This window comes from Suillus discolor (assembly GCF_016758755.1).
Source record: "Suillus discolor strain FC423 chromosome Unknown F5147scaffold_106, whole genome shotgun sequence".
In the NCBI taxonomy this organism is placed as follows: Eukaryota; Fungi; Basidiomycota; class Agaricomycetes; order Boletales; family Suillaceae; genus Suillus; species Suillus discolor.
In genome coordinates this window covers 46555-72159 of record NW_024541353.1, presented here as the reverse complement: position 1 = coordinate 72159, position 25605 = coordinate 46555, and the positions used below count along the sequence as shown (strand labels likewise).

General features: G+C 47.1%; 5 protein-coding genes across 5 annotated transcripts; 1 reads left to right on the top strand and 4 right to left on the bottom strand.

The window, feature by feature from the left end:
• Window positions 1-628: 628 nt before the first annotated feature.
• Window positions 629-2698, top strand: F5147DRAFT_780422 (uncharacterized protein; the record flags this gene model as incomplete). Its single annotated transcript, XM_041442451.1, has 9 exons — window positions 629-701; window positions 751-801; window positions 857-1326; window positions 1366-1576; window positions 1630-1838; window positions 1889-2078; window positions 2143-2211; window positions 2262-2521; window positions 2576-2698. 9 exons carry the CDS (start codon window positions 629-631, stop codon window positions 2696-2698), a joined length of 1656 nt encoding a protein of 551 aa, XP_041286112.1.
• Window positions 2699-11303: 8605 nt separating this feature from the next.
• On the bottom strand, window positions 11304-11835 carry F5147DRAFT_780419 (uncharacterized protein; the record flags this gene model as incomplete). Its single annotated transcript, XM_041442450.1, has 4 exons — window positions 11304-11339; window positions 11402-11509; window positions 11559-11699; window positions 11761-11835. 4 exons carry the CDS (start codon window positions 11833-11835, stop codon window positions 11304-11306), a joined length of 360 nt encoding a protein of 119 aa, XP_041286111.1.
• Window positions 11836-12975: 1140 nt separating this feature from the next.
• F5147DRAFT_658245 (uncharacterized protein) lies at window positions 12976-15102 on the bottom strand (the record flags this gene model as incomplete). Its single annotated transcript, XM_041434407.1, has 7 exons — window positions 12976-13098; window positions 13149-13372; window positions 13424-14428; window positions 14498-14556; window positions 14595-14649; window positions 14838-14927; window positions 14961-15102. The coding sequence occupies 7 exons, from the start codon at window positions 15100-15102 to the stop codon at window positions 12976-12978; spliced, it is 1698 nt and encodes a 565-aa protein (XP_041286110.1).
• A 1490-nt stretch (window positions 15103-16592) lies between these two features.
• On the bottom strand, window positions 16593-19491 carry F5147DRAFT_748268 (CHAT domain-containing protein; the record flags this gene model as incomplete). The annotated part of the gene is made up of 6 exons (XM_041440047.1): window positions 16593-17107; window positions 17168-18312; window positions 18337-18346; window positions 18382-18708; window positions 18760-19159; window positions 19453-19491. The coding sequence occupies 6 exons, from the start codon at window positions 19489-19491 to the stop codon at window positions 16593-16595; spliced, it is 2436 nt and encodes an 811-aa protein (XP_041286109.1).
• Window positions 19492-24918: 5427 nt separating this feature from the next.
• F5147DRAFT_586862 (uncharacterized protein) lies at window positions 24919-25416 on the bottom strand (the record flags this gene model as incomplete). Its single annotated transcript, XM_041431952.1, has 1 exon — window positions 24919-25416. One exon carries the CDS (start codon window positions 25414-25416, stop codon window positions 24919-24921), a length of 498 nt encoding a protein of 165 aa, XP_041286108.1.
• Between the last annotated feature and the right edge of the window lie 189 nt (window positions 25417-25605).

Sequence of the window (25605 nt, the reverse complement as noted above, 5' to 3'; positions counted from 1 at the left end):
CACTCAATATGTCTAAGGAGTCGAGGAACAGCACTTCTACATTAGTTCAACGTGGCGTGTTTCTCAGCCACTGGCCGTGGCCGCAGCGCTATGAACTTCACCAGTATGCTTGTAAACACCTCTTTTTTTGCTTACCTGCTGACTTACCAATATAAATTTACATTGTGCTTCCACCCTGTTAATCACACGAGTCCATACTCAGACATCAGTATGTCACATGTGCCACTGGCGCCCATCTAATGTTATGCTCACTTTTTCTTTCAACAAACATTATAGCCCACAACGGGGTACTTGCTATGCAAGTGCCTTGTATGCCTCCACCAAAATGATGCTCAATTCGAAGACCTTTGTACATTGCCTCGGCATACCAGAGAGAACGTCCTCTGACTCCTCTCCTCATTTGTGCACGTGACGATCATGATAGACTGCAGGTAAATTATTTATTTTACGAATTTCTGAAAGATTGACGTGTTTTTGAAAGGGACATCGCACCTTTGTTTACCGTTATTCTGGCTTGTAGGTAGTTCAATTATTTAATGAATTTCTGAAAATTGACATGTTTTGAAAACCACGTCGCATCCTTGTTTACTTCCATCTACTGGCAGGTGCTCAATTCAATCTCTTCACAATGTATGATTTCGACTTTTCTGGTTGCGGAACTTCAGAAGATTCAATGCAGAATGGTGCTCAGCATCAGTCAGGTAAGATGGACGTGTTTTTTCTTTCATTTTCTCATTTTTTGCACTCTAGAGTTGACAATGTTGGGAGACTTCAGATCACTATACTCTCAGCGTCAGTCAGGTAAGATGGACACTTTTTTTTCTTGTTGTCTGTGCTCGAGAGTTGACAATGGCAGGAGACTTCGGAACAGGACACTCTCAATACCAGACTTGGGATGGATTGTCCCAAACTTCTGCTCCTTTCTCTTTCACGTTCCCTCCACTCAACATCAACTGGGATGATCCAACTCTGTACGCTCAACTACCTCCCCTCAATAATTTCTTAGAAGCCACTGATAATCCTGGACAATGCCACACTGAAAACGATATCAGCCAACTGGAGAATCTACAGGTCGCGGGTCACATGACCCAAGACAGTCAACCTGCCAACGGTCCTGCACAACACCACGCTATCAGTCAACCTCCGGAAAGTCTTGCACAATGGCACACTGAACATGTTCAAGGTAACACTAACACACAGGATGCTCTAGTCGGTGCAGCAACGGGCCTCGCATCCGATGCCAACAATTCATCTTGGGCAGCAAGAAATCCCAACAGGCCCATCATTGAACCACGCGTCCCACTTAATCCTGCACAGAAAGCACGTGTGAACGCTCAATGAGCATCTCACAAAATCTCCTCCCAGCAACGCAAAGAATCCGAGGAAGCACTGCACAGTTCGATTCGGCAGCTTCTGGCGGAGCAGGCACAGAGGATGAATGAGATTGCTCTGGAGCATGGCGTCTCTGTGGAGAAGGTGAAGAAGCTGATGGGAGGCACTAAGCACTATACAGCGAGTCGAAGTGCACAACTGGAGAATGCTCTTATGCACGCCAAAGCTGAGGAAGTAAATAAAGGTAATGTTTTACATCTATTTGAACATTGGACTGGCGCCTCACAAGCACACCAGATCTACCGTGGGGCGCCAAATATACTCCTGGAGAGATCCGTCAGATGGTGAAGGACAATAGGAACATGCAAAATCTGACAGAAGAGGAAAAGAAGGAGCTCGTTGACAAGCTCAGTGAGCACCGAGCCTTGCGCAACATGAGCGTGCGTGCCACAAATATGGTGGCTATGCGTGATGTTCAGTCAACTCTAGACACCATCTTCAAAATGGTAAGGTGTATTCACTCCGAATGATTCTACCACTGACTGCATAGATATAGCTTGACGGTCTCGCTGTAAGAACCGGGATATATGCTTGCCTATTCACCTCTCGTGGTCATGTTTACGACACCACACAAGCCACATGGTTTGGGACCAACAACATTATGGATTTCTGGGAGGACGTGCTGCAAGTGGAGGCCAATGAGATCATATGGAAGCTGGAGCAATGGGCATGCATGATAGGTCGAAGTACATTATATTTCTTATGGTATATTCTTTCTTTGTATGTAGGCTGATTTTCACATCACATTAGACATTGACGAATGTGAAACAGTGCAGAACATGCAGCGCGTCTGTACTCGCCTGCTCAACTCAGGACTTAGTACACTTTTTCTTATCCTACTGAAACCAATATTGACTTCTTCTGTTTAGGGACTTTAGCCAAGAGACGCGACATCCGTATCAACTACACAAATTTCGATACCGCGATAAAGGAGAAGCTGTCGATCGATATAAAGGGCTGGCCCGAAGGCGTTGTTTTTCAATCGCCCACCAGTGTGAATGATCTCCCTGCTCTCCTCAAGCTTCGAGGTGCGCTGAAGGATGGCTCCTGCCACTGGTTCCGCATGACTCCCCATCAGCGTGACGAGTTCCATGCTCTACTGGATGCATGCCATAAGAGGGGAGAAAAGGTTGGCAAACCACACAAGAAGTGTGCCGACGCTGGGGTGCCTCACAAATGAAAGGGGAAGGAGAATGCCCCTCCTAGAAAGCGGGCGCGAGCACCAGGGTCATCAGCACAGGCTCCAAAGAGCGCCGAGTTCATTGACTCATCTGAGGAGGAGGAGAGCAGCGAGGACAAAGTTTAACTTGAGGTAGTTAGCTTTTGCAATGTTTTGAGCTCAAAAACCCTGTTATTCCCTTTGCAATTACATGTATATACCTCTAGCTACATGTCTATCAAAGTCTCCCCCACATCCGTGCTCTCCTTGGTGAGATACATGAGCTCGCTGTCGTGCACAGCGAGCACAAAGGTTTGTGTGATGACATGGCCTATTTAGGACAGCCGCCGGTGATAATAATAGCCGTAGTTCCAAATATGGCACCCAGGCACTCGGAGAGGGATATAGCCGAGGCCCTCATACGTACCTACCCTACCCAGCACCTTCTACAGTTCTAAAGACCCTCCTTTATCGACTAATTATTCATTTGGGCGGGAAGAGGCAGAAACATATCAACTTAGATACGCCATCACACCCAGCTGTCACATCTAATTAGATCAGGTACGTGGGAACAACAGGTGTGATGGAGACCACACCTACATCTTCAATGCCGCAAAGAGCATGATCTGCACTGACCGGGTGTATTGAAAAGCTTTACCTTCAGTCCTTAACCGAAACCTCATGCATGCTTGCACTTTGACACCCTTGCTCTATTCGGTGATGTCAGCTGCTCTCGTTATCAGCTGTCAGGATTGAGTAGATGCTGTCGCATTTACCATTGTTATAATTCGACACGTCTGGTCGAGACTTTGTCGTGCCAAGGTTGCACTGGCAGTCGATGACATTAGGAAGGACGGTTAGACTATCTCTATCTTTATAAGTTCCCGGGCCAGCAACTGATCTGCGACACAACTTCAAGACCAAACACCAAGATGCACATCAGTAAATCGGTGAACAGATAAGAATGGTATCAAATGTCAGCATGCAGCTGAAGACTCACAACTTGGTGCCGGACTCAAAACACTTCAAGAGAAATCTTCTTCTGGCAAAGCCTTTGGGAACTAATGTCATGGCACGTAATCATCAAATGACCTTTATGGAGTAAGTCAGTGCATTCTGGTCAGCATTGGCAAATGTGAATAATATTCCAAAGGTTGATCAACTGGCATTGTATATTTAACCAATTGGGGAGACTCCAATCATTCATGAACTTGATCCTGACCACAGGATCCTTAGTGTTTGAGGAGACAAGAAGGCATGTTTAGTGACACGAATGACATTGTATATTCAACCAATTGGGGGGACTCCAATCATTCATGAACTTGATCCTGAGACGCTGGTGGTGCTGCTACAGGAGGTACGGCAGGCAGTTGTAGGGTCCGAGGTATTACTGACAAGTTGCTATCGTGGTAGGAAAGGGCATAGTGGGCTTCAGACCCTCCCCCAACAGTCACCCTGATCAGTGGGGATCGGGCTAGCACGGGATTGAAAAAACCTAGCTGGGATGGGATAAGGCGTGTATCGATGTGATAGATAGACGGGAGTTCATCTCACGGCCGGCTCTCTGAGTCGTGGGCAAGGCAAATTTGTGTGCCTCCGTGCATTTGCCCTGTGATAAAGAATCTGTCTTACTCTGTGAGGCGTGCAAAATCACAGCTTAGGAAGTCTTACCTGAATTCAAATCCAGGAGATGATGGCCAATACAGCCATGTCGTGCGCAATGAGGACGACACTTCCGACTATTGAAGTTTGTCGCTCATCGATGCATCCAGTGCAAATCCAGTGTGCCATGTTCATTTCTTCCCACACTTGGGCAGGTAGTCGCTCAGGCATGTGACTATACTACCCGTTTTCACGACATATAAGATCTCTGACTCAATGCCGTTCCTTCTGATGATAGGGTGGCATATAAGTCTTTGGACACTTATGTGTACCTATTACCAACAAGTTTGCAAGCTTTGCTTTAATTTCAGACGTTGGTTTGCATTCACAGAATGTTTTTGTTTCATTGGTAGTTGAGCCATTGAGGTACCTAGAGTTACCTGAGCTTATGTTAGCGTAGATGGCCACAAATTCACTGAGTACGGTAAGTTGCAACAGAGAATCAATTGGAGAGTAAGATTGGTGCGCCAGCAAAGAACGTATTATATGAGAATGACGTGACATGTCGGAAAAATATTTCCTATCTCAAAATGAGAGGTCATCAGGCTCATCCGAGTCATCAAACTCCTCCCTGTCTTCCTCTCCTTTGTCCTCCTCTCCTTTGTCCTCCTCTACTTTGTCTCCCTCTCCTTTGTCTCCCTCTTTCTCAATGCCAATACCTTCAAGGGCATCTGATTCCTCTCCGCCAAGGCCATCATCCATCCATCACTCATCATGACCCTCATTATCACTTCCATCTTCATCGACGTCCATAGCTTCTACTGCCAGTGCAGCTGGCTCGAGACCAAAACAGTCTCTGACAATCTTCTGCAAAGCCACTGGGTGTCCTACACCTAGGGATGTATAATGCAGGAACATATCCCGATCGACAAAACTAGCTCGAACAGGTAAGAGACATTAAGCAGGAAGAAGACACATTACACTCACATCCCAACATAATATGCTTCCCAGTCAGTTAATTCCTCTTTGGGACGTGCCAATAATTTTCCGTAGCGAAGTGAACTTACACCGCGCCCTGACACGAAGGCAGGAATCAGATGAGCTCTGCGAATCACTTGGCCTGAATTAAGAAATCCAAATGCATTGTGGTCCGATTCCTCCACAAAGGCCAATTTGGGAAGGCGAGCGTGCTGTATGCCCAACTCGTAGTCTGAAGATGCAAATGGTGCAAGCCACCTAACGTACAGAACATCGATGTGTTGTTTCTCGGTTCGACCAACCCCTTCGAGCCACGCGTCGATGTGATATATACCTAGCACACGAGCATACCAGTATGGGTGGCTTGGTGAGGTTTCTCCTGAAAGTACCATGACATCTGCATGTGTCCTGGGGTTGATAGTATCATATTCGCGCCTCATATCATAGGTAGTGTAGTATATTTGCATTGTCTGGACCGAGTAGATTGTGTTGTTAGGAATAATGAGCGAGTTTCATTCCTCATCTGTGAACGTGCGGTCACAATGAGTGACATCTAATTTCTTTAGCCTATACAAAAGGTGATCCTTGAGTTTCAGGATAAAGTCCTGAAAACCATCATCAGCAGACCAATGACCAGCTGAAAAGAAATGCTAGTTTTACCTTGGTAGCTGGGTTGCCATTGTGCTCCCGGAGGAATATGAACAAAGACACCGGATTGTTGCCATTGATCGCGATGAAATGATGGTCTTTGGACAATGATGAAGTGTGAGAATCAGCTGGTGATTGTTGGTTTGAGGAAGAGGTACCTGCTGCTTCCGCAGCTTGCCATAGTACCCGATGTCTGTGCTTGTGCTTTGCTAGCTGTGCTGGAGTATCTACTTTGCTAGTTAGTGGATAAAATGCTTTAAGGGCCCTATGGGCCAGCTCTCCCTAGCCAATAAAGTAAGTTTCGAAGCATCCTTGAGGATAGGAAATGATGCTTACGATCTGAGTGGTGAATGAATCAGTAGTACCAAAGAGCTTAATTGTTCGCAGGTAATCTCCCATTGCGTGGAATTTGTAGGTGCTCAAATTGAATATTTTCACTCTTGGTCTCCCAGAATCCGAAAAGATACTATTAGGTCCAGCATGCTGGGCGACCCTTCATTGACAAGCTGCCTTCTCTTTCGGCAATTCCACAGTGTCGGATACGGTGCAGGTAAAGTCACAAAACTTTCACAATTGCTTTGAGAGCTTCTTAAATGTGTCCTTGAAAAAAGAGTGTGTTGATTCTGAATGAATTCTTAACTTGGCAAGTGCATGCCACTGAGCGAATCTAAACAACAGAGACTGCACCACCATGTCATGGCTAGCGGGAAACAGCCCTTCGAACACAGGTATTGCACACTGAGGAGAGGCCATCAGCGAACTAGGTATAAGTAGTCGAGTAAAGCAGTAGGCACCTGCAATATGTCTTCAAAATCTTGTGCCGCGAGTCTCTTCATCTCGGATGTGTTATTAGCAAACATTCTGATTACCCCATTGCCGAAAGTTGGGATTTGCTGAAATCTATGATGGGATAGAGTTTGCTGCTTGTTAAGAGATACTGAGAGGCAATCTGCAAACTCCACTTACCTTGAGTCTACGATTGTGACCAGCTGATTTCCATTCGGAAGTGCATACAGAATCCTAATGAGGTGAGTGAATAGCGCCTTCCAAGTACCCAACTCGCACTCGTGCATCAAGTCCATGATGAGTATCTGAAATGGGTTAAGGCCCAGTGCCCCCAGCCTCTCGACAAATTTATTCTGTAAGTAACTCGTGTGAGCCGGCACGAAAGACAGACTTCACACTTACTAGGATAGGTGCCCAAGAGCCCCCGCCAAGCATTTCTTCAACCTTCTTACCATCCACAGTATTTTCCCCCCAATGAATAAATTCTCGTGCCCTAACAATGTTAGTCGTGACGTAGACTCGAAGATTGGATATCCAGCTCCGCATGTCCCTGAGGAGACCAAGAGAAGTAAACATGCTCTTCGGTGTGAAACAACGAGGACACGGGCATGAGCCCATGTCCTTAATAGTGGCAATTAAAACCCTGCGACTCGTCAAATAATTAGTTCATCAGTGAGAGACAGAACACACTTTTCGGGGTAATCGGCCGAGTACGTGAATATTCGAGGAAATATCCTGCGCAACACACCATCAGCACATTTCAGGACAATACCATGATGGTATGCATGAAGAAAGCCTTCGTCTAGCAAGACGTCCCAGCATCCATGAAATAATTCACATCTGCAGTGGGTGTGAAGCGCAGCCATGCCACTTTTGGATATGCGCGGCAAACAGCTAAAAACATCTTTAATCTTATCAGGTAGCTGATGGGCAATATTTTCAATATTGATACTGAAGAGCAAAGTAGGAGAACTCACTGAAGGTAGAAATCCAACAATGTGACATGCGCCAGACTTTGGTGCAGAGCGAGCATACTTCATGAGGTTTCCAAAGTACATATAGAGGGGCCAGGCCTTTGCTGTTCCGAAATTTGCCAAGTGCGTAGCATCCGAAAAAAACATGAGACCAGCAATCACCCGTTCCAGTGCACATCCGGGCTCTCTTGGGAGCTTTTGCAGTTCGTCTTGGGTATCCAGCCAAGAGTTGGAGGTATACAGCTCGTCAAAGATTCGCTCTTCATGGCCGTCTAATGGATCCTTCCACAGACGCTTGAAAGGTGACAGATGAAACGCACTCACCTGGATATCAGTGAAAGCGGACCGAATTACGTCGATGAGGGGGCGAAAATGAAACCCTGGAACAGAAAAAAGTCGCCCATCCTCCTCCTTCAATTTTGTAGGAATTTTGATGGTGATAGTGGTATGGGTCCAGTCATCTGGAAACTCAACCTTGCTTCCGCTGTGAACGTTGTCCAATTTCCATAAACTTCCCCTCACCGAGAAGTTCTCCAGATGCTTTGCGTCAAAGTCCTCCGCTAGCATCACTTCCTTGATGAGACGGGCAACTTCAAGCTCGGATTTCTTATTGCTGCCAGAATTCATCCAAGACATGAGTCAATAAATTGTCATGTTTTGAAAAGGGTATGGAGGTGGGAGGGTGTCTGAATCAGCCTCTTGCGTGGCTGTTGGACATGTAGTCAAAAGTAGTTAGGACGATATGAATTTATTCGGCTCAAACGATGGGCGACGGGGATACAGTCAGGCAAATTCCAAGAGAATTGAAGGGGGTTTGAAGTGCGTCATGTAATATCAATAGGACTCTCTGGATTCTAGACTGAGGCAAGGCTGGATTTCGAATAGGCGAAGTATCGACATCATACGAGCTATCGGTGTCCTTGTCGGGAAGAGGAACATCCTCAAAATCTCTTGGTGTTCGTCTTTGAAGGTGTGGAGGTTCTTCTGATGAGCAAAATTGAGTGAGTTATTAGTTAACCATCTCAGTGGGTGACTCAAACAGGACACACCTAAAGCAGAATTAGCCTCGAATGCGTTTGAGAACCTATCATTATCAGTACTGGATTGCTGCTCTGCGCCGGTACCGTGACTAATAGGTGCTTTGCTAGCCAGTGTTTGGTGTCTGCCAGTATTTGACCATAACGATGGGCACGGAACAACAGGTTTTGAGCGGGTGACTGACATACAATAAACAGGCAGTATTTTCTAGCAAGGTGCGATAATCATTGAACTGTCAGAATTTCTCGTGGATAACTCTCTAAGGAGTGCTTACCGACTCAGAACTTGAACTGGTTGAGCCCGACAGTGCCAGTGGTGTCATCGCCAATCGTGCCAGACTCCCAGGAGATCTGGCTGGCTAAGACGCTGGAGTGAAGGTGGTATTTGCATGTTGCGCGATGCCTACTTAGGCCTTGACTGTTGCTGCCGTTGCTCTGCCAGAAGCAGCCCGCAGTGTTGCAGAATGACATTAGATCAATGAAGAGAAAAAGAAGCACGACGCATAGAAGCTTTTCGCGCATTCAAGGCTTGACAAGTCAGAGTCGTGACAGGCTGCCGCACTGCAGCAGGCTGAAATTCGAGTCTCGGAGTCGTACTAGTCACAGTCATAGTAGTACGTACACAAAATACACTCTCACGGCTTGACAGGCCCCCGGGGGCCACCTGCCAAACCAACTTGAATGAGTGCTCAGTCCTATGCTGCTAGGGACAGATATTGTCGGTATGGAACTTGAATTCAAAATCATTTGATGGAGGAGAGTAAGCTAGACTTGACCTGGTAGTCTCAAGTCTGACTCGTTCGAGTCCTCAGCGGAGAATAGTAAGTACTGTGACATTCAAGAATAGTTTGTGTATGGATTGCGTACACCCGGGCCAATGGCCAAGTGCGTACATGACTTCCGAAATTGGCCTGCAGCAGTATTAGTACTAGATGACTCAGAATTAAGTGACCAGTGCATGCCATCATATCTGAAAAAATCACGCACCCAAAGATCAGCGCCACCATCATAATAGCACTAGTTGGACTTCAATGCAAGTCCTTTGATATCCGATTCTTGGCACTTTCCCCATCTCCAGTCCAGCCCTTCCGAGTCCACTGCCAATTCTTTTCACGAGCCTCAAGAGATGTGGGCGAGCACGCCAAGGATGGCTTGGGAAAGTGGATTGCTTGGCGAGCGCCTCATTTTGCTGGTAAAAGGGAGCTGATAGGAGAGAAGGGTACTGGCGCCTCAGAACGACCCTACAACGCTTGAATTTACGAGCACCTGCGAGACGTAGTAAGCGAGTCGAGTTCCTCAACGAACAAGCCATTTCTGACGCACGTTTATGGGGGCAGATACAAGCGCACAGGTCTCATCGCCAATCCTTCCTTCCTTCTAATCACATTCTCACCATTGACAACACGACGCGTACTACTAGCTTCTCAATCACCACAGTGGAAACCAACCTCTGGCAGGTAGACTCAGGCTCGTCCGGTGCCAATGAATTTGATTGGTCATAGGTAAAATTAGGTTTCACTGGCCGGGAGCCCTCTTACTGGGTTTGGATGGCCTATGATCTTCTTCCACCTCAATTTCATTTCAGGGGTTAGGAAAAAAGGCGTGATTTTGGTGGATTTGGCACCTACAGTCAAAAGGGTTGATCAGTGCCAACCCAAATAGTGTTGACTATGTGGGGAGCATATCTGAAATGCAAGGATGAACAGAACTTCCGTAGCCCAGAGGAGTGACACATACTTCTTGCCGGTGCCATCAAGCAAGTCAGAGAAATCAAAACAGGTTTGAAACTATATCCGACTTCAGGGTTTTTTTAGAAGAACGTGGATACAGAACTCCATGTCGAGAACAAGTTTGAGACTTGTGGCCACTTTTTTGATAGAAAATTACTTACTTTGAATGCAACAGTGAGTCATATTCCACGTAAGAGCAATAACGAAGTGCAGATAATTGTGACGTGCGTCGTCTAATGCATTCATTCCCACTTGGATGTGGGAATAAGCCTGAAATGCTAGGTGTTACAGGGATCTGTAACACCTACTAGAGCCCCAGCTCTCCCTACGCCTGCCCCCGCTCTGCTAGACTCCCCGCGCGGCGGTGCGCCACCTGCACCTAGAAAGACAGTGGTCTGGACCGCTACGACCCCGCCTGGCGCTATGACCCCGCCCCTGGCCTAGATGGCCTTGTACCTGACCCATGGAGGCTGTACGCCTCATGGACTCCCTAGATCAGCGCATGTATACAGCATGACGCTTCATGAAGATCCGGAGCGCCCTTGGCGCCTCATGTAGGAAACCTGGAGCGCTTCCATGCGCCTCCTGTTGATTGCGCAGTCGCACTTGGCGCTGCATGTATGATCAGAGGTTAAGCCTCATGTACTTTATCTAACCTCATGTCTAGCTATCTTAGATTACCGATATACTATAGATTATAGACTGAGCTTGAACACTTACATATACTATGTATAAGTAGACACATTGTTGTAGATTATACTTCACTTTAATCTACTAGGTTCATCCCCAGAACTTGCTCATCTAAGCTTACCAGCTTCCTTGTGTGAGACCGCACTTCTAAGTCGCCCCCATACGACTTAGCACGTATCCGCTAGCCCTGCATCTCGACGAGCGCCATCTTACCTGAGATCGCCGGAGGAATCCTTGACGTTCCGTCAAGGCTAGACCACGCTCAGCTTCAGTAGACTCACTCGAGTCGTCGCTGAGAAGACCTATCCTAGTTCGCACACGCCGACCGACGGTCAGCGTAACACTAGGTTCGTAAAATCAGCATCGACATATGAATCAGGAGTTGATTGTACCAAAAGCACTCACTTCCACGATATCACATGCAAGAGGATTCACACTTGGACGAGTGGTAGCTAGCTCTTGGACGCGTAGAATTGCCTCGTCACGTTGGTTTGCATTGAAAAGGGCGACGACCTGACAGCTGTTGCATAAGTAGCGAGCACACAAGACACAATTGACATACCTTGATCAAGAGTGAAAGGCGAGTTTTGTTCAAGTCTGCGTCCACGTACATGAATGCGAGGTCAAATGCTTTCATCGCATTTTGGAACTGTCTTTTTCCACAGAGGGCGATGACCTTGGAGATAATCCACGAAAACTTTGGCTGAACTGGGGTTGTTGTGGAGGTGTTCAAAATGGTGTGTGTTTGTCATAGGTTTTCTTACTGACTTTGGTGAGAACACCATAGCAGTAGCAGAAGCAGTTGCAGACGATTCCTGTACTTTGGGGGCTCTAGGCATAGTAGTAGTAGTGGTAAGAAGGCTTGGGAGGACTCAGAGACACACGGCAGTTGGGCTGGAGAAAGATGCAAATGGACTTTGCATGATTTCCCAGCTCTGCATCGTGCATATTGCAGTTTGTCATGCAAATTTGCAAGGACATTAATATTGCGAGGCATTCGTGCGATGTCTTGCAAAGGACGAGATTGACATTGCGAAGTGCAAGCTAAGCGTGTGAATTGTTCCCGTTTTCATGGTTCTCAACGATCATTACACTCGATTTACAAATTGCTACTTTGATTATTCCATATTCAAGGACTTTTCACTGGGCTTGAACACGGTGATGGCTGCATATGGATGGCCGCACCCACCTGGCTGCAAAGTCAAGTCTGCTCGTCGGATGATCAGAATCATGATAGCTTTCAAGTTGTCCCTGTCGGACAAGTCTGAGTCTGGATGGAATCGATTTAGAAGAATGTGGCGGCCGCAACTTGAAAGCCGAGTCGGTTTCTGTGCAACTGAATTTACTAGGTGATGAAACTGACTCGTCAGACTCGGACTGGACAATCCGAGTCTATCAAGATGACTCGTCGCGTCGGATGTTCACAGTGAGACACCATGCACGTTACGCACGAGTCTGGCCCATGACACATGTCAATATATGATAGTAATAGTTCCCACAGGACATAGTACTACCGTTAGCATGGACCAGCCTGAGACTGGCAGCCAGTGATTGTCGGAAATTTTGCAATGAAGCCAGTACTACTAGTAACCGTTCCAGTAATGATAATGATGCTAACAGTAGTAGTAAAGAAACCATGTACATCATTGTAGTTGGTGAAAATATAAAGTACATTGAAACCGCTTTCATCCAACTCAGAGCTGCCGTTATTTGAGTATTAACATTAAGTACACCGAGTCACTGACTCGGAGGTCACACATCCGACTCGCCTAAGTCAACTTCTAGTGCCCCCCACAGGTGTAAATGTCTGCAATCAGCACAAGGCATTCCTCCTCCAACATAGAATCATAGAGGTCAGTTAGCGTCCTGTGATATGCCTGCCTGGGGGCATTCAATTCAAAGGTGTCATCCATGAAAATGCCAGTAGAGAATTGATTCAACGCCCGTGCAAATAGTGTACACATGAGTGCCAGCAGGGCTCATATGTTTCTTGTGGGACCACTGGTATAGCGCTGATAATTGGGATCATGAAACAGTAGGTGCCTTATGAAGTCCCGTACTGTGGGGTGCCCAAAGGGCACTCTTACAAGTTGTCCTCCCACCTGATTCGCCGTAAGAACAGTTGTGAAGAAGATGAGACCCAATTACTCACATTGATATTTCCATAAAGGAAGTTGTTATGCTGAAGGAGGTTTTGGATGATGATCCCTATCTCCGTTTGCGTTTGCAAGGTCAACGCGTTGAGTAGCGCATAAGCCGAAATAACATGGATCCATACGATGCTCTTGATACTGTCCCGTAGATTCTTGACAGTGTTGGACATTTTGACTACGTGTGCTTGCGCTGCGACACCCCTGCTCCATTCGGTGATGTCAGCTGCTCTCTGTATCAGCTGTCGGTATTGAGTAAATGAGTTGTCGCACTTACAATGGTTATAACTCGACACCGTCTGGTCGAGACTTTGTCGTGCTAAGGTTATACTGGTGCTCGATAGCATCAAGAAGGAATCTTGGACTACCTGTGTCTTCATAAGTTCCCAGGACCGCGACTGCACCTGCGACAAAACTTCGGGACCAAATATGATGTCGGTGGGTGCTGGTGGTGCTACAGGAGGTACGACAGGCGGTGGTAGGACCTGAGGTGCCACAGGTGGCAGTAGGATCTGAGGTATCACCGTGACAAGCTGCGGTAGTGTTATCGCGGTAGGAATGGGTGTGGTGGACATCAGAGAGTAAGAAGACCCCTCATTCATGTCACCCTGATCATGGATCGGGCTAGCACGAGGTCGAAGAGACCTAGATGGGATGGAATAAGGCATATATCGATTTGATCGCAGTGGAGGATCGAAGCGTGTGGTAGATAGATGGGAGTTCATCTCACGACCGTCTCTCTGTGAACTTCCCGAAGCCTGCGGCATCTCTGAGTCGTGGGCAAGGTGACCTCCACTGGTTGCTGCCACAGGTGTGTCGACAAAACCAGTCTGGTTGTAATACGACTCTGTTGCTGCTATTTCAGCATCCCAATCAAATCCACCTGACTGGGAAGCCTGAGAGTAGGAGGTAGGCTGAGATTGCCCGGTTTCTCTGTAAAAATGTGCATAGTTGGGATGTGCTAGCGCCATGGACGAGAAGTCATCATCCTGATCAGCTTCCTGCGGCAGTGGTGACTCCATTAAGCTTGTCCACCACTGCAACTGCTGCCAGTCTGAATTGTCCAGGGCCTGCATTGTGGAAGTGTCAAAGTACGTGCTTTCCGTGATACTGTAATCTTCCTCAGAGTCCAAGTCACCGAGAGTCATTTCTGGAGACCCGCCGCTGTTAGTAGTACTCTCAGGATTCTCAAACTGTTCATCGACACTGTGACCGAGTTGCCACTGGTGACTCAGTGGAGGAATCATGGCTAGAAATTGAGCAGCCTGACTCGAATGGTAGCCTGAACGTAAAATATGATTGCATACTCTTTAGTAGGATTCTGTTCAAGGTCACAATCAAATTGACTCACGACTCCCTTTGAATGAGGCCGCCCCATTGCCCCCGTAGAGAGTAATAGGGGCCATTAAACTAGAATGGTCAGATGTTAAATTGATTCAGATGATCACAATAATGCAGCGACTCCATCCGATAGACTGGCGAGTTCTACGCAGCGGTCCAGGTCTAGAAACAAGCAGTTAAAGTGACATAATGAATCACATTCCAAAACAGAAGTCTCGGGCGACAGCCCAAATGTGAGTCGAGCTCGTTCCTCTATTAGGAATTGTGTGCCAAAGCAGTGGAACCAAAAATAGAAGTTAAGAACCTAAGCCAAGCGAATGGTCTGATGGTTATGCTCGAGTCTAGCGTACCTGTTACTCGTCCAAAAAATTTCAGTTCGCTAGAATTGAATATGGTACGAGCACCTGACAGTGTACAGCATTCTACGACCCCCGTCACCTCTGAAAACACATTGAAATTTTATTGACACACACCAGGATCATGACTCATGCATTCGAAGCACCCCACTTGAAGCCAGGAGTGACCTGTTTCTACAGGCGTCGCAAGGAATTCGGGAGATATAGGTTGTTGCTTATGATGAGGCTTCTTTCCAATTTTCTGACTGACTCGATTCATCACCAAAAAGGAAGGGAACAATTGACGGGTACTTACTGCTTGTTCAACTGAAGTTGTTCCTCGCTAGCCTTACTAGTAGTAGCAGCAAGGACTCAGCACGGATTCCATTAGGCTGCCCAGCGTCGATCTGTAACTCAATTCTAGCGTGGCGAACATGTTGTTACAAGTAACATCAGTCACGTGGCCCCCCTATCATTTTCCCTTCATCCTCGCCCTCACCATCTACCGGCTCGTCCTCCTTTACCGACTTTCCGTTGACCGGATCCTCGGGACCAGTTCCCATCCCTCGCATCGCCCGCCTCTATGCACGTGCACGCACGTTCCTCCCTTGATTCGACCACCAATGTGGTCCCGCACCTATGACTCGGTCTGACTCGTGCCACCAATGTGGCTTTCCTCTTTCTGTTCTCTCTGACTGCGGATTCCCGCACGTTGTATTCTTACCGTTGGATCGTTCCAACGTTTCTCGGTCTCATTCCACATTCGACCACCCATCACTAATCCGGCTATGTTGCCAACGCACCTATACCATTCTCGTTTCCCCTTTACCCTTACCTACTGTGCGGTAGCCTTGCCCTTAACCCTCTCCACTTAGTATAAGTAGTCGGTCACCCTGTACTAGATTCTCTAACTTGAATCTACTCAATCTTCCCTGGAACATACTCCTCTCTGAACGCCCCTTTGGCTTCAGTCTCTAGTATCTTTTCTTAGTTGCTCATCGCGACTAAGTCTACCTCGATCGACCTCATCATACGGACAAGACAGTCCTTACCTTGAGCGACTTCACAGACATCCGTCTACGAAGTCACGTGACACGCGTGTACTGTGATCGCTGCCGACTCGTCGTCGCCAGTCTCACTTGCTATACCGGATCCTTCCGGTTACGTCACGAACGTTAGCGGACGACGCCCCTCTTAGGGCTCCGCCTAACAGATCTATTTGAGTGCATAACACATCTCGGTGTTCATCAAGAGATAAAATTTACTGTAGTATATTTTGCAATACTATTTGCCCCTCATGTAATGTATTGCTGCGAGTGACGGCTAGCAAATAAAAATGCAATATGCAAGACTCTACTGCCACTAACCTGTTGCAACATAAGCTTACACTTTGAACCCTCGGACAAGTCAGATGCAGGTCATGGTCATTCTTAGCTAGTACCAAAATACTACTTGGGGACCGAACACTATGTATCTGCACTACTATGGACATCACCAGCATATCTTTCACCTTCATACATCACAGTCTCCTTCTTGTTCCCTTTGAACCTCGGTATGTATTCAACTTCATGAACATGCGCCGGTTCGTTTTTTCTTAGATCCATCCTAGTGGAAACACCTACTCAGCAAATAATGCTACTTTGCTGGTGTACTTTTAAATTGGTCTTTTCTCGACAATGCCAAACATTTACATGTGAGAGCGGTCAGCACATTTACATAGAATGTTGTGATGCTCCAAAATATATTGCTTTAAATAGCTTTGTCATCTGTTCACCAATTCACTGATGTGTGTAGCGCTACTGCAGCACGTGTGCAGTCCAATCTTTTCGAATCATCAATGAGGTTCTGGTAAAAAGTGGACACGACCTGGCGTGCAACCTCATCCTCAACAGACCACATGGAACCGATCACACTGAAAAATCCGCAGAACTGCATGGCTGCAGCGAGATGGATCGACTCATCAGGTCTCTTCTCGTCGCCAACGGTAGTGTGGCAGGCTGATAAGAATGCAAACTGGGGGTTCTGCCAGTTGGATCGGATGATGTCCTTGATCATTAAAGGCCCGTTGCGCATGGCGAAGGAAGAGTCAAATGGTTGTGTCTGATTCGGCATTCCATGGCAGGCAAGATGGAGCCACTGATTATGATTGAGCGCATCGAGTGCATTCTTGACTGTCGCTTCAGCACCCTCGAGGGATGTGAAGGAGACGGTGGGAGGAACATGCTCAGCAACGGCGGCTAGCTCAGAAGCGACACATTTGAGCTCCCTCCCATGTGCCGGGTTGGCTTGACCGATGGCAACAAAATGTTGCGAGGATGCATCTCGAGAAACCTGCTATCTGGCACGAATGAGAGTCGTCAAAGTGGGGGTGTAAGATGAGATGTAGATGTCAGACATATTTTTTTTCTTCAGCTCGTATGGTCCTGCTGCATGGAGGGGAAGCAACGTGAACTCCACAGTGGGACACCACCATATATGCGAACCAGGGCAAACATTTGACTCCCTGAGAGCTTGGACGATGGGGTCAACAACATCATTCCAAAGCTTGCGAAGTACACCGACAAGCTTGAGTTGATTATCAGAAGAACCAAACTGCTCTGCGAGTTTGTGGAAGTTGGAGGACAATTCAGACACTTCAGCTTGTGTGATGTCAAGCGGAACATGGACTGGATCTTCCGCATTATGGACAATCAAGGCATCGCAGCCATACTGACTTGCATTAACGACGATAACTGGACCATCCTCAGCCGCCTTCTGGAGGTCAGAAAACAGTGGAGGCAGAAGAAAGCGTGGAAAGTCGGGGAGCATGCGAATGTGTGCGACGACATCATCCCATTGCATGGTCAGTTGTCGGATTTGCGGAAACTGGTCTTCAGTGGACTGATCAAACGCGTTATGAAGGTAAAAACTCAACCGTTTGAACTCTTCTGCCAAGGCCTTGCCAATGTCACCTGAATGAGAAAGTTCATCGAGTGGTGTGCTGAAGCATGCCAACTGGGTCCAGAATACTGCATGACCTTGCTCCACCAGCTCCACCGCAGTGGTCAGCTCACCATGACGAACACTGCACAAAAAAGCATCCGTGGCGAGGGAAGAAACAGCCTCCCTGACGACATTGAAGTGATGGGAAGAGGACGACAGAAGAGCAACTCGCTGGTCTAAGAATTTGAGGGCAACCTGATAAGCAAGCAATGCAGACGGGTGATTAAGGACGTAGGCAGAGGCCGCCCATGACTTGGCAGCATCAAGATGTGTGGGAGATGCTGCATGGGACAGGTGGGAGAGTTGAGAGTACAAGCTAAATGCTTCGTCATAGTCAGACTGAACACCCCATTCCCGGAATCTGTCTTGAAGGCTGAGTGCAAGATTCCTCAGAGACGAGGATCGTTCTGAATGACCGAGGAGATAGAGGACTAATGCAGCATGATAGAGCTCGATGGCCTCATCAAGATCAGGCATGATGCCCCACTGCAGGAATCTGTCTCGAAGGCTGCCAGCAAGATTGTTCAGAGACCTCGATCGATCTGAATGACGGGGGGATGGAGGAGTAATGCAGCACGATAGAGGTCAATGGCTAGATCAATGTCAGACATGATGCCCCACTGCCCAAATCTCTGCAAAAGGCCATCTGCAAGATTGTTCAGAGACATCCATCGATCTGAATGACTGGGGGGACGGAGGAGTAATGCAGCACAATGGAGCTCGATGGCCTCATCAAGGTCAGACATGATGCCCCACTGCCGGAATCTGGCTGCAAGGCTGTTTGCAAGATTGTTCAGAGATATGGATCGATCTAAATGACCAGGGGGAAGTAGGAGCAATGCCTCATGATGGAGCTCGATGGCCTCATCAAGGTCAGACATGATGCCCCGCTGCAGGAATCTGTCTAGAAGGCTATTTGCAAGATTGTTCAGAGATGAGCATCAATATGAATGACCGGAGGGGTGGAGGAGTAATGCAGCTTGATGGAGCTCAATGGCCTCATCAAGGTCAGAAATGATGTCCCGCTGCTCGAATCTGTGTTGAAGGCAGAGTGCAAGATTGTTCAGAGATATAGATTGATCTGAATGACCGGGGGGATGGAGGACTAATGCAGCACGATGGAGCTCGATGGCCTCATCAATGTCAGACATGATGTCCCGCTGCTCGAATCTGTCCATAAGGCTATTTGCAAGATTGTTGAGAGACATGGATCGATCTGAATTTCTGGGGGGACAGAGGAGTAATGCAGCACAATTGAGCTCAATGGCTTCATCAAGGTCGGACATGATGCCCTGCTGCCGGAATCTGCGATGAATGTGGAGGGTGAGTTCGTTGAAAACCAAGGATCTGGAGGACTAAGCTGCAATGCAGCTCGATACACTAGGATAACAAGGGAAGATGACCACTGCCCCATCTCACTGTCAAAGGTCTCCAATTGAGTGCAAAATCGAGTGAAATCAGAATGAATACTTACTTAGTGAGCTGAAACTGCAGTACTGGCACACTAATGAACTACCAGTGCGAGGGAAATGATATGGTGAGTGCTCAGCGATCCCACGAATTTAACGGCCAGCTAGAAGGCCATGGTGAGGTTGAGGCCCTGTTCGAAAATTACATGGGGCTAGAGTATTGCACCCTGAAACCGCACTGCAGCTGCGCATTGGGTAAAAAAACATGAGGGTGACATGATGAGTTCAATGACCTTCAATTACATATAACTATGACTTCCGAAAGAATATCACAGGCCCTTGTCAGCGACTCCGGTAGTGTGATATATACGGTCAATGTTTGATTTAGTAGAAGAAGACTTGAACGTACGGTTACCTTGCGGTTACCCGGTACAGTGAGACTTTCCCGAGGACCCGAACACTCAACGTGGCGGTGAAAGGCCCCTCCAGAACTCACACCTGTGCCACTTTTACTCTCTTGTTGCCTCAAGGAAGAGAGAATCTGATGAGGGCATGGACAGGCACTATCATCAAAACTAGAAGGAACCACTATCTTGGTCTTTATACAATGTAGGCTAGCTAGTGTCATGGTTGCCCTGACTCGGATATACGAGAGTTGTACCCTATATTTCTTTATCTTAACATTGACAGCTTCAAGTTATTGGGCCGGATTTCTTAGACTCGAACATGGGCATACAATTGATCATACCATCTTTACTGATATTCAATTTCTATCTAAAGCCACCAGTGCGAAAAATGTCGTGAAGCATCCATTCACCTTATGGAAGATCTTCAGCGATTTCTCGTCCTGTTGTGTGAGCACATGATCCTTGTCGTCGGGAGCTCGCCTGCAGCGCCAATAACCATGACTAGGAACATTGACGGGCCAGCTAACAGCCCAAAAACGCGCATTTAATCTACACCCTAGGCCACCTGATGCCATCTTACCCAAATCATCTATTATATCACAAACACCCCTGCAACAATCAAACAATGTGCCTTGAACATGTTGTCCTTGACCATTAATGACATACGTTTCGGTGGCACACCCTTGACTTGATGCACCGCATCTTTGAACATCCCTGGTGGGAGGGATCGATGGAGGATACCGACAGGTTTACTTCTGTGTTTCATTCTCACCAACACTATTAATTTTGCTATGCATCTGAAACATGCCCTTGTTGACAGTGCCATACTTCTTGACGAAATCACTGCTCCAATGCAAAAGCCACCAGTGAGAATTCAGACAGATGACGAACGCACCAAAGGACATGCTTCTGTTTTGGGTCCCACCGACTCGCAATCGAGTTCAACGCTTGCAGCTTTTGCACAAACTCTGAGGCAACGCCACCATTGGAATTCGTATACTTGAAAAAAAGTGAATGAGATAATAGCGGTCACCAAAATTCTCGAGATACGCACCAGTTGCAATAGCCTTGTTCAGCGTGGTACTCTCCTAGGTTTGCGTTGGGTCATTCCCACTCATACTGCTCACGGGTTGTCATGGGAGTCCTGCTATGAAACACAGGCACATCATTGAAGAGTATACTGTTCACAGTTGACCTATAACTCGAAGTCTGCATGGAAGTGGTTAAGGTTGTGATGTCCTTTGAAGAGGTCGCCACATCCTGCGGAATGTCTGGTTCACTGCAAGAAGATTATTCCAGTGTAAGAAGGACAAGCAGCGCACAGAATACGTGATGCCATGCTGATTGTCTTATTTTCGAAGAACCTCTCATTTGCTGATGGTGATATGAAGGATCTGGATGTTTTCGCGTTTTGACTGCTGTTTTGTAAACTGCTATCTCGGTGCTGTTCACAAGATCCTAAGTGTTGGAGTGGGCTCTGCTAGAATGCGTGCGCTGGACTCTACAACAAAGTGATGCCTGCTACTGCTGCCGGAACTCTACCTAACGCCCTGCCTGCGCTCCAAACACTGCCAAACAACCTCTATGACCTAACCCCTCCCTAGGGGTCCCCCGCTCCATGTGCCCCCCTTAAAAACAGCGACAACCGCATCGCACCTTTCTATGTCGTTTACATCTTCGTTTTTGTTTCTATCTTCATCTTCATTCTCACTCTCCTCTTCGTCTATCTGCTGCTCTTCTTCATTCTGGATTTCATCGACTTGGGTTTCATCGACTTGGACGTTTTTTTCCTCTTGCGCTAATTGTGCTTCTTTTTCTTTCTGCTCTTCCCACAACTTTGTGCCCTCCCTCGGTGTAAACGCTCTCAACTGTCTTGTGTGGAACTCGCTTGATAGCAATTCTCCTTGTATGGTCTCCAAACGGTACGAGTTGCATATCCTTTCAGTAATCCGATGAGGATGTGACCATTTCGGCAATAGTTTTCATTTCACTTCGAGTGTATTGTGCGCACTGCTATAATAAAATTGAACGAGTTGTCCTTTTGTAAAGATCACTTCCCTTGGTGAGCGTGATAGTACATGTTTGTTGAATGCCGCTTTCCTCTTGATAGTGTGCTGTACTGTAGCCTCATATCCGTCTAGACGTTGCTGCGCGACGTACACCATGTGTATATTGGCATCCGATATTCGTAGTGCTGATGTGCTGTTAGCTATGTCTGTCCTTGGAGTATTGATCGCCTGTCCCAGCAAAAGTTCTTTTGGTGAGAACTTCAGAGCCGGCAAGATTCTATAATTCAAGGCTGCGACTGCTTCCTCCAGGTGCTTTGGCCAACTATTTGGCAAGGTGTCCCACGATATTGCTTCATATTCGTCTTCGCCGAGGTTTGGGGCGCATAAAAGTTTGAGTACGTGCAATAGGATTTTGTTTGTGCCTTCTACAAGTCCATTGACCCATGGTGAGTAAGCTGCTACAACGTGTGTTTTACATGACCACTTAGCGCAATATTCTTGAACTTCCGTGTTATTAAAGTGCTTCCCCCCATTGCTCATGAACGTTTCTGACGACGTGAAGTTCTGGAAGATTCGCGATATACTGTCTATCATTGTGCGCGCCGTACCGGAGGATTTATACTTGAAGACCCATACGTGCTGTGAGAACGTGTCCAAGTAGACGCCTAAGGTGTTGTACCCTTGGGCTTTGGGAAGCATTAAGTAGTCGCCAATGAGGAGCTCGAAAGGATGTCTGCGTGTTATAGGTTCTAATAGTGAGTGCAAATGTTGTGATCCGAAGTTTTTACACTTAGCGCAATTTGTTATAGCTTTCATGATTGATGTGTCGAGTTTGGGGCTGCATATTCGGTCCGTGAGTGCTATTTTGATAGTGTCTCTCCCCCAATGTCCCATCTGTTCATGTTGCATTGTTGCCATTTGCTCAGCTTCTTCCTGGGTAACACACTCTGTCCTGCTTCGAGCTCTAACTGTCGTTCCTCCATGCAACCTCCATAGTTTCCTGTTTTCGATTAGGTACTCCGATGCTCAATGGTGCACACATTTACGATCTCTTAATGGTTTGTTCGAGTTGACCTGTGCTATTGACTCTATAACTTCTAGAAAAATTGGTTCATTAGTAAAATGTTCGAGGAGACTTTTCACCGTTTGTTTGTCTATCATAGAGGTTAGTAGAATATCATTAATCAAACCTGTTTCCGTTTCCCAGTCCTCACTGACTGTCCAAGTACTCCCGTCTCGTAGTCCTGCATCTCGCAGCTGACCCTCCCATTGCCTACTAAGGCCATCCGCTATGACATTTAGCTTACCCGGTACGTGTCGCACATCTATTATGTTGTGTGCTAGGATTCCGTCCCACCATCGGGCGTGTGCCGCGTTGAGATGGTCGCTTAACAATACATCCCTTAGCGCTTGACAGTCCGTCTCGATTTCTACCGGAAAGCCCCATACGACGTCCGAGAACTTGTCTAGTCCGAACTTTAGCACCACGAACTCCAATATAAAAGGTTTGTATTTTTGTTCTGTGCTTGATGTCCGTTTTGACACGAATGTGATTGGTAGCAAATGTTCTATCCACTTTCCGGATGGTCTTTGCATGCGTGTCCGTTGTGACAACACTGCTGCTAGTCCTTCTTGGCAACCATCGGATGTGACAACGAATGATGATACATCGTACTTTGGCACTTGTAGGATCGGGCGCATTACTAATGCGGCTTTTAGGTCTAGGAATGCTTTGGTGTGCTCTTGCGTCCATTTGTTGTCCAGTTTGTGGCCTCTTAAGATGCATCGATATGTATTCTTGGTGTACAGGTGCGTTAGTGGTGCTTCCTTTACTAAGTTGCACAATGGTCCTTCTTGTTTTGTGTATCCTAGCACTAGATCCCTAAAATGACTTGTTAGTCCTAAAAATGACTCTAGGTTAAGTAGCGTCTGCTGGCCTTTCCCAGTTTACGATAGCAGTTAATTTTTCGAGATCAGGTTGAACTCCTTTGGGACCTACTGTTGCTCCTGCGAAAGTTGTCTCTGACATGAAGAGTCGGCATTTCGTGGGTGATAAAGATAATTTCCGGTCTCAGCAACACTGAAAGATATGTTCTAGTTTCCAAAACATGTCGTCGAACATGTCGCCTGCGCTCCCTCCATCGTCTACAAATATTTCCATAGTGGTATCAGCAATTAGATCATGCAGATGAGTGGCTGTTACTTCGCAGAATGTGGTGGGCGCTCCGGTGAGTCCCATCGGCATGTGCTTGTACCAAAAGTAACCATGGCCTTCTACGTAGAATGCTGTGTAGGGCCTGGATTCTTCTGGAACTTCGACAGCATAGAACCCGGACGCAAAATCAAATACTGACACATACTTATGGCCGCTTAGCCTCAATTGTTTGGCTTGTATGTCCCCTTGTGGCATTGGCGCTATAACGGTATGTCTGTTTACTTCGTTGAAGTTCTGACAAATTCTCCATTTCTGTGGTGTAGGACTGGAAGTCCTTATAGCCTCGAAGAGGCTATTTTTGCAGTATCCCTTAGCACCCTATTGGTTTCCTATATGAAGCGCAACTTTCCCACGACGGCCGCAACGTTCCCACGCGCGCGCACAGCCGCGCTTAGCAGCCGCTTTTCTCGCGCTTCATCGGCCGACGTTCAGCACCCATCCATAGTCCAAAACCAACCCAATGGTACATTATTTCATGATTATATTTACATATCAAACCATTTTCACATTGGACCACCTTTATTTCGTCATAGACCCTTATTTACATATAGCTTTACATACCTAACTCGGTAGCACGTCGGCTCAGTTCCGTGTGACAGCGCTTAGTGCAATACTCAGCACTAGCAGTACATATCATTCAGTAGATTGTTTTCCGGACGTTCCAGTAGCAAACTCCCATTAGCCTACAGTTGGTAGCTATTGGTAATCAGTATCCGTTTACCGCTCGCATCATATCCATTATCAGCTTGCTCTACATCTATTCCTATTGTCCTTCATCTCCATTATCATCCGAACCCTTCGCGCATCGGCCACTTCGCAGCCGCATTTCTTCCTGTGCTTTCGGCTTTCGCCCGCCGCTACATTCCCGCGCTATGTGCGCGCACCCGTCGCTTTCCTGCACTTCGCATCGGCCGACAAGCAGCACCTTCTGCATCCATTTCTAGACCTTTGCTGCACTAGCTTCCCCTTTAGGGTCGAACGCACTTGTCCCACAAGTATAGCAGATAGGCAGTGCACGACCTACAACATAAAGATATCAGTTTGGAGCCTTTAGCACCACTCTGAGTTGTATACCTACAGTGGCTTGTTTTCTAATGCTTCTCGAGGTGCCTCTTGTACTTTGCGTTCTGGTAAGATGAAGGCTGGCGGTTGTCCGTGCTTCGTATACTGTTCGTTGACTTTGTATTGTAGTTCTTCCAGCGTGAGTCCTCCTTGTTCGTGTGCCTTCTGCGCTGATACCGTGGTGGCGCAGCATTTGACCTGTTCTGCTGGTGCCTTTTCGATTATCCCCGCCGCTAGCATTTCGTCAATCCGGCCATGTAAGAACTTAGCTTGCGGTGGTGTAAGCGCTCGTTGACGAATGCGTAGGTTAAATGTGGTGTCTTCTGGTATGTTCAGTCGATGTTGGGCTCCTGGTATCGGGAGGACCTCTGAAAGTGAGCATGCAAATATGTCTGCATATATTTCCACTAAATCTTCAACCCGTTTGTGTTCCTCTTCTGTCAGTTCCTTTCTGTACTGTACCGCCTTTACGATATATGCTACCCGTTTCGGGTTTCCTGGATTTGTCATTCTCGTGAAGACTGCTGCCTCATCCTTGTCGTCTGTCGTGACACAGACTGGGATGTATGTTCCTAAATTCGTTTTTCGGTCAGTATAAATCTTTGGACCTGAGTTATGATTGTGCACTGGGACTTCTCTTGTGAGGATATGTTCTTCTCTCTGTGTGATATCTTCCTCTTGACTTTGGTTGTAGATTGT